The sequence below is a fragment of the Impatiens glandulifera genome, chromosome 1 (assembly GCF_907164915.1).
Source record: "Impatiens glandulifera chromosome 1, dImpGla2.1, whole genome shotgun sequence".
Taxonomy (NCBI): domain Eukaryota; kingdom Viridiplantae; phylum Streptophyta; class Magnoliopsida; order Ericales; family Balsaminaceae; genus Impatiens; species Impatiens glandulifera.
In genome coordinates this window covers 82,268,571-82,276,888 of record NC_061862.1, presented here as the reverse complement: position 1 = coordinate 82,276,888, position 8,318 = coordinate 82,268,571, and the positions used below count along the sequence as shown (strand labels likewise).

At 32.7% G+C, this 8,318-nt stretch overlaps 1 protein-coding gene across 1 annotated transcript; it reads left to right on the top strand.

Moving 5' to 3' along the window:
• The first annotated feature begins 3,939 nt into the window (after positions 1–3,939).
• Positions 3,940–7,674, top strand: LOC124921886 (eukaryotic translation initiation factor 3 subunit C-like). Its single transcript, XM_047462587.1, has 3 exons — positions 3,940–4,155; positions 4,260–6,032; positions 6,553–7,674. The coding sequence occupies exons 1-3, from the start codon at positions 4,129–4,131 to the stop codon at positions 7,441–7,443; spliced, it is 2,691 nt and encodes an 896-aa protein (XP_047318543.1). The 5' UTR covers positions 3,940–4,128; the 3' UTR covers positions 7,444–7,674.
• The last annotated feature ends 644 nt before the right edge of the window (positions 7,675–8,318 follow it).

Here is an 8,318-nt window from a genome sequence, read left to right as displayed (position 1 = left end):
TTTTAAATATTTAACTTATTTGATTGACATACTATTATTGTTATTTTTATATAGTTTATTGATAAAATTATATATTTGTTGTTGGATAAAAGATAAATTATTTAATTTAAAATAAAATAGCATAAATAATAGAGGGGGTAAAATAAGCTGAAGAGGAGGATGAAACTAACCATAGTTATAATTCTTTAGACTTAAGCTAAAAACATATCATTTAAAAGTAATAATAGAGAGAGCAAAACCACTACTTAACTACCTCTCACTTCCCAGTCATGTGAAAAAATTAAGTAAAGGTGGAAAAAAAATATTAATCAATTTCGGGACAAAACGTTCCACCATGTTCATGATAGAATGTTTCTCTCTATTTTTTAGATTTAAAACTTTTTATCTCTAATATTTTTTACATTATCATTTTGTTTTCTTTTTCTAATTTTTTACATTTATATATTTCTCTCTAACTTTTTAGATGATTAAAAATATAGTTGAATAAAAAGATGAATTATTTAATTTAAAATCATAACTAAATAAACAGGAAAGAATAATTTGAGCTGAAAGGAGGATGTAACTAACCACCATTATAATTATTTAGACTTAAGCTAAAAGCAATGTCATTTAAGGAAATACAGAAAAATGACAGTCTTCTCATCTTTTCCTTCATCATTTTTTGTTTTGAATTTGGAAAGAATTTCTTTTGCATTTAATGAAGCATGATTATGGTGGGTTTAAATTAATTGAGAGTTTACATTAATATAATATTATCCTTCTCTTTTTACTCATTCTTTAATTTCGTTCTTGTGAAACTTATAGGAAGATATTACTCAACATAGACAAAAGGCAATAAGTTGCTTTACAAATTACGCATGAACACTCATCAAGAAAGATAAGCTCCGAGAAATTTCTAAATTTCTATTCTCCTTCTCTCATTTGATTCCAAAACACGTTTATACTTGCAACTATGTTGTCCCGTAATTTTCTTTCATCACCAACTTCATAAACAATTTCGTCCAAGTGAAAGTATTGAACTTCAAAGGATTAACATGACAAGGAGGTTATACCAATAGCAAAAATATATGTGTTATAAATCGATTATCTTCGAATTCCGTAACTTAAAAGACAAAAAAAAAATTGTGTGAGATGATAATCAATTATCTTCGGATCAGGGACGGATCTATATAAGGGTTCGGGTGGGCTGAAGCCCACCCCGAAAAAATAAATAAATTTTCGGTTCAAATTTGACTATACCCGCTAATTTCTTCCAAATTTTTAATATACTTCAACGTTTGTTTATCTAATTATTAAAAAAATAATAAAACTTAACTTTATCCATTAATTTTATTCGGAATTTTTTCGATATTTTCTTAAGCTCACCCCAAAAAAATTTTAAACCCACCCCAACCCTATTTCTTGAGTCTGTCCCTGCTTTGGACTACACAATTTCAAATACAAAGGGTAAATCTTGTAAGGTAACAAGGTGACTATTTTCGGATTAAGCAACTTCGAAGATAAATCTTGACGTGTGTAGAGTAGTTGAGTTAGTTATATCTAAACTCTGGCAGGAGTAAAGGGCTAGTCATCATTTGATTGACATAATTTAACACACATAGAATAGTTGACTTGTTACCACATATCTTGACACGAGAAGAGGAGTTGTACTATAGATGAGCAAAGAAAAAAATAAGCTAAATGACATACCTAATCATCTTTTGTAAGAAGGTCACCATAAATGTCTCTCGCGAGGACGCGAGGACGGACGGACGCTAGGTTCTATCATTTTATCTTTTATCACCATACTATTTTTAATACAAAATGACTTCGTTTTAGGCTATCTTTCAACACGCAGATCGCTGACCTTAAATGGCGTTGTTTCATATTAGTCTTCCACTTTTAAATCTTCTTAGCTCAGGCAGTTTCATTTTTTCCTTTAATTTTCAAAACATCTAACTTTTGATCTAGGTTACCAAATCTAAATTGGTTTTAATGGGATTGTTCATTTAAGGATAAAGATCATTTTCCCTAATTAATCAACCGATTTTATCAAGCTCAAATGACGAATTCGCTCTACTTTGATATTTAATCAAATTAGTTGGCGTTTGTTTGATTAGTTTCTTAAAGTCTTACCGAATATAAGAGGAGAATTAAAAAGAACCAAATGACAGGGAGTCCACAATTGTATAGAAAACTCTCATCCATCAATTTTATATACCTAATTTGGGTATACTTTTTTCAATTTTTGTGTATTATTGTTTTTGTTTAGATTAGTTATATGTACAATCTCTTATATCCTAATATTTATTTAAAATAAAATTTTAATCTTTATGAGTTTAGAAAATGAATTCAAATATATATAAATATATATATATATAATTTTTTTTAAATCATTGAGTCTTTGCACCACAACGCAGAACGCGTTTTATTAGAATAAACGAGTCAGATTGTTAATTTAGGTGTTAATCCGTCCATAAAACTTGAAACGGTTAAATTTAAAAATTAAAATTAAAAATGACATATATAAGTCTTGACTTGCAATCTAACGATATAAGTAAAATAATTTAACCAACTAAACTAATATAAATTTATATTTTAAAATCAACTTAAAGTTTGATAGATGCGTAACATTATATTTATATAATTTTAAATATTTGTAATAATTTCTTATAATCTGTTTATATATATAAACACAGTTTTTTCAAATCACTTGGTCTTCACACCACAATTTACGTCATGTTTTTGTTAGAGTAAACAAGTCAAATTTTAATTTCGGGTTGATCCGCCCATAAAATTTGAAACGATTAAATTAAAAAAATAAGATTAAAAATAATATAAGTTTTGAACTTGCAATCTAACAATATATCTACCAATACTCGATAAATTAATAAAATCGATAATATTAATAATTTTTTCAATCCCAACTTGAGCCCAGTACAAAATTTGACCTAAATTAATAAAATAATAAGATAATAACTTTTTTAAATCCAATGTATATATATTGGTCCCAACGAACTATAAATTAATAATTACTAATAAATTTTCTAAATTTTAAGATTGTCTAGTAAAAACTTAATCTATAGTCACTTGTTTTTTTTTGTTGAACTTTAAATCTATATTGAGTTTATCTTTAAATCTTCTCATTACACTTAAGAGTTGAGGGTATGGTCAACTTGTAACATATAAAAAAAAAACAGTTTCATCCATATTGAAAACATTTTTCATAATAAATTTATCAATTTTTTTCCTTATAGACTCCAATATATTATCCATGTCACATGTGTCGACTGAGCCACTTTCTCCGAAATGAAAATATGATTTTATACCCTGCCTTAAATTGAATTTATCAAGACTGCCTTGTGAAAGTTTATGATTTGAAGAATCTTGTGGATACAAAAGTTTTAGCGCCTCAACCATCTTTTATGTGACGTTTGGAAGATCCACCTTTGTCAAAGTCAGTTGATATGAGAGCTCTGATGATCGTTTTATAGTGTTTCATATTTTTCATTGACTAACTTTCAAATTGAAAGTTTTGTCAACCCACTGCACCAAATCTTGTTGAGTGCATCCTTGGTGATAATTTTTCAATTTTATTAGCATTTAAATTTCTTACGTTGTTTTCTAATTTATTATTACGTCTTTTTCCTTTCATTTGTATCGTTTGAACGTATCTTTCGCATTTTTTTTAATAAAATTGATATTCTTTTAAAAAAAATATTATATAATTTATATAGTTAAAATAAATAATAAAAAATTAATTTGATTTTAGTTTGCTTTGAGTTAAAATCAATTAAAAATGATAAACGATAAATAATAATCAAATTCGATGAATACAAATTCGGTCGGAAAATCCTCGAAAATTATCCTACTACTTCTGTAATTAGGCCCATGAGGATTCTTGGGCTGCTGCAAAATAGTTTTTTCAGTTTTGTTTTCTTTTCGTTCTTCTCATGTAAATATTTACCACTGTCTCTCCTCGGATTGCTGCTTCCTGCGGCAGCAGGAGGATTTCGTTTATCTCTTTCTTGTCTTCATCAACTTTCTGATACATTGACAACGAAAAAGGCCGACACTTTGTCTATTTACTGAACGCAATCGATCAATCTGTTGGGATTTTATCAACACCAAAGAATTTAAAAACAAAACATGGCATCTAAATTTTATGCCCAGGAGGTACTGATTTCGATACACTCTTGTTGTTTTCCACTGATGGAAGTTTATTTTATTCTGTTCTATTGGTTGCTAATGTCATGGAAATTATGATCATTTTAAACTAGGGTGATAGTTCAACCGATGAAGATTTTACTGACATTGAAGAGGATGATGTTTCTGATCGTGGCGAAGAACCTGCTGCAACAGCTGGAAATAGGTATCTTGCTGATGGGAATGCTAGTGATAGTGATGATTCAAATGGGCAGAGACGTGTTGTTAGATCTGCTAAAGACAAGCGTTTTGAGGAGATGTCATCTACTGTTTATCAGATGAAAAACGCCATGAAAATTAATGATTGGGTCAGTCTGCAAGAGAGTTTTGATAAGATTAATAAGCAGCTTGAGAAGGTGATGAGGGTTATGGGGTCGGTGAAGATTCCGAATCTTTATCTTAAGGCTCTTGTTATGTTGGAGGATTTTCTTAACCAAGCTATGGCTAACAAGGAATCGAAAAAGAAGATGAGTACCAGCAATGCTAAGGCTTTGAATTCCATGAAGCAGAAGCTGAAAAAGAATAATAAACAGTATGAGGATTTGATAAATAAGCTTAGGGAGATTTCTGAATCCGAAGATGAAGAGGAGGAGGGGGGAGTTGATGATGAAGAATCTGATTTTGAGGAGGAGGATCCGGCAAAGGTTGCAGAGGTGTCAGGGGATGAAGACGAGGAAGAAGAAGGTGAAGAGGAGCATCGAGATTCTGAAGCTCCTTGGGAAAAGATGATGAGCAAGAAAGATAAAATAATGGATAAACAGTTCATGAAGGACCCAAGTGAGATCACTTGGGATATTGTTAACAAGAAGTTCAAAGAAATTGTGTCTGCACGCGGCAGGAAGGGAACTGGAAAGATTGAACTGGTTGAACAACTAACCTTCCTGACCAGGGTAGCTAAAACCCCTGCTCAAAAGCTCGAGATATTTATTGGTGTTGTTTCTGCACAATTTGATGTTAATCCAGGTCTTAATGGTCACATGCCGATAAATGTGTGGAAAAAGTGTGTCCAAAATATGCGTGTAATCCTGGACATCCTTGTCCAGAATCTCAATATAGCTGTTGATGATGTTGTAGAACCAGAAGAGGGTGAAACAAGAAAAGGACCCGACTTCAATGGAACAATTAGGGTTTGGGGGAACTTGGCAGCTTTTGTGGAAAGAATAGATGTTGAATTCTTCAAGAGCCTACAGTCAACTGATCCTCACACTCGCGAATACATCGAGAGGCTTCAAGATGAGCCTCTGTTTTTAGTTCTTGCTGAAAACGTCCAGGAATACCTTGAGCGCGTAGGCGATCACAAATCTGCAGCGAAAGTAGCACTTAAACGAGTTGAGCTAATATATTATAAACCTCACGAGGTATACAATGCAATGAGAAAGTTAGTTGAAATGGAAGAAACTGTAGATAATGACACAGGAGAGGAAATTAAGGCTCCACCTCCTTTTGTGACTACTCTTGAGGTAGTGCCCCAAAAACCCACCTTCCCAGAGAACAGCAGGACAATGATGAATATTCTGCTTTCCCTTATTTACAAATTTGGTGATGAGAGGACTAAGGTTCGTGCAATGCTTTGTGACATATACCATCATGCTATCAACGGCGAATTCTCGATTGCACGTGACTTGTTGTTGATGTGTCACTTGCAGGATAATGTTCAGCAAATGGACATCTCAACACAGATTTTTTTCAATAGGGCTATGGCTCAACTAGGTCTGTGTGCATTTAGGATGGGTTTGATTTCGGAAGGACATGGTTGCCTTTCAGAGCTCTATGCTGGTGGTAGGGTAAAAGAGTTGTTGGCACAAGGTGTATCCCAAAACCGATATTACGAAAAGACTCCTGAACAGGTTGGTATCTTATTTAATGCTTGGTTGACTCACTCCTTATTGTTTATTGACTGGTTTCTTTTGAATGTCGTCTGCTCATCTTAACATAGTTGGATTATGATCAAATTATATTTTGGATGATGATCCACATTATAATGTAACTATTTGTTGCTTCATTTTGTATACAAATTATTTCTAGGGGAACATTTTTGTTTATTTGTTAGAGATTTCCTCTCATGGTCAAATTATTTTTTAGTTCAATGTTATTTCTTACAAGTTTTAATTGTTTTTATATTATGATTAACATAACAAAAGTTTGTAGCTAAAAAGCCCATTAGGTCTTGCAGTTAAGCTCCATTCTACCTCTGCACTGGTGAATCATGATCTGATCATAAATTGTGATAACAAATTGGCCCAAAGCCACCCTTAAAATACTTCAAAAGCATGTGTTTGTTCATTTTGAAAATATGAAGTGTATATATTTATTCATACTGAATGTTTGGTTAGTCTTGCTTATCTATTCAATGAACTATTATTTCAGGAACGTCTAGAAAGGAGAAGGCAGATGCCATACCACATGCACATAAATCTAGAGCTTCTAGAATCCGTCCATCTAATCTGTGCTATGCTTCTAGAAGTTCCAAACATGGCATCAAACACCCACGACACCAAACACAGAGTCATAAGCAAGACATTCCGCCGTTTGCTGGAAGTCAGTGAAAGGCAAACTTTCACTGGACCACCTGAAACCGTCAGAGACCATGTAATGTCCACTACAAGAGCTCTTACTAAGGGAGACTTCCAAACCGCATTCAATATCATCAAATCACTCGATATCTGGAAGCTTCTCAAGAATGGAGAAACCATACTGGAGATGCTTCGATCCAGGATCAAGGAAGAGGCTCTTCGGACTTACTTGTTTAAGTACTCGTCCGGCTATGATTCCATTACCATGGAGCAAATTGCAAACATGTTTGATCTTTCGGAAGCGAAAGCTCTGAGCATTGTGAGCAAGATGATGGTTAATGAAGAGGTTCATGCTAGTCTTGACCAGCCCAGTCAGTGTTTGGTGATGCACGAGGTTCAGTACACAAAGTTGCAGGCTCTTTTGTTTCAGTTGACGGAGAATGTGTCGGTTATTGTTGAAAGTAACGAGAGGGCGGTTGAGGCTAGGTTTGGTGGCGGCGGTTTGGAGTCATTGTCGCAGAAACGTAGAGGAGATGGTCAGGACTATGCAAGGATGGACAATTTATCTTTCTTTCAAGGAAATGGGCGAGGAATGGGCCGTGGTCGGGTTCAGGGCTGTGGTTATCAGAATTCTAGATACCAACAAGGAAGGGGAGGTTATCAAGGTGGTGGCTACTCAAGGGGGGGATCACAGTTGGATGCATCGGCTCGAATGGTCAGTCTCAATCGTGGTGTGCGAGCTTAGATCGAGAGTGAGAAAAGTAAGTTTTCTTTTCTTTTCATTTTTGTAAAGATTCATTCAGCCTTAAGCTGCAATTGTTTTTGGGATGTGTTGTTTGAAAAATTCATAGGATTTTACTTTATAACAGTTTTGCTTGGAGCATTTTTCGAGCTTAAAGAATAATCAATAGTTTGTCTTGTTTCTAAAGTCAACAATTATGTAATGCTAAAATCAAGTCATGTATTCAATCTGGAATTGTTATTATCTTTCATTTAGGGTTCTATAATTTCAATTTGTTTCATCTGAATTTACTTGATTGGAACAATTTGGTATTCTTTCCTCTATTTTGAATGGTTTTAAATGTGGCTTTGAGAGTTTTCTCTTCATTTGAAAACACTAGTTCAACCATTTTTATCATTAGAATAGAAGCTTGTTTAGAAATCTCACTAAATAATTGTCTTTAGAATGGAGACTGTGTTTAATGGGCCTTGCTTAGGACTGAAAGAAATTTTCTTGAATAGATTTTAAAACCTGTCAAATATCATGGTAATAAGTTGAAAGTCAATTTTCTTTAGAAGTGTATTATTTGTAAACACTATTTTTTTTTTTATTATTATCAAACTGAAGGGATGGTTTTCACCAAAGGTATATTGAATGTCTTATTTGGACCATCTTGTATGGTTACTAGATTCATGTTCTTAATTTTTTGGCATGCATATTAGCAGGAATAGATTGAAAGTTTAGCATGAGCACACGAATTGGCCAATTTGATTGAATAGAAAAAATAGATTTAATTATCCATCTTTTTTATATACAAAAGAATAGTATCATTGAAATACATACACTAAAATCTAATATTAATTTAAATCCAAATTTTAAATCTACTTTTTATTTTTTTA

Bases quoted from the DNA above. Each gene is read 5' to 3' on its own strand.
- LOC124921886 (XM_047462587.1), top strand. From the start codon at position 4,129: ATGGCATCTAAATTTTATGCCCAGGAG. The intron at 4,156-4,259 runs GTACTGATTTCG...ATTTTAAACTAG, and splicing joins CTAAATTTTATGCCCAGGAG to GGTGATAGTTCAACCGATGA. The intron at 6,033-6,552 runs GTTGGTATCTTA...CTATTATTTCAG, and splicing joins ACGAAAAGACTCCTGAACAG to GAACGTCTAGAAAGGAGAAG.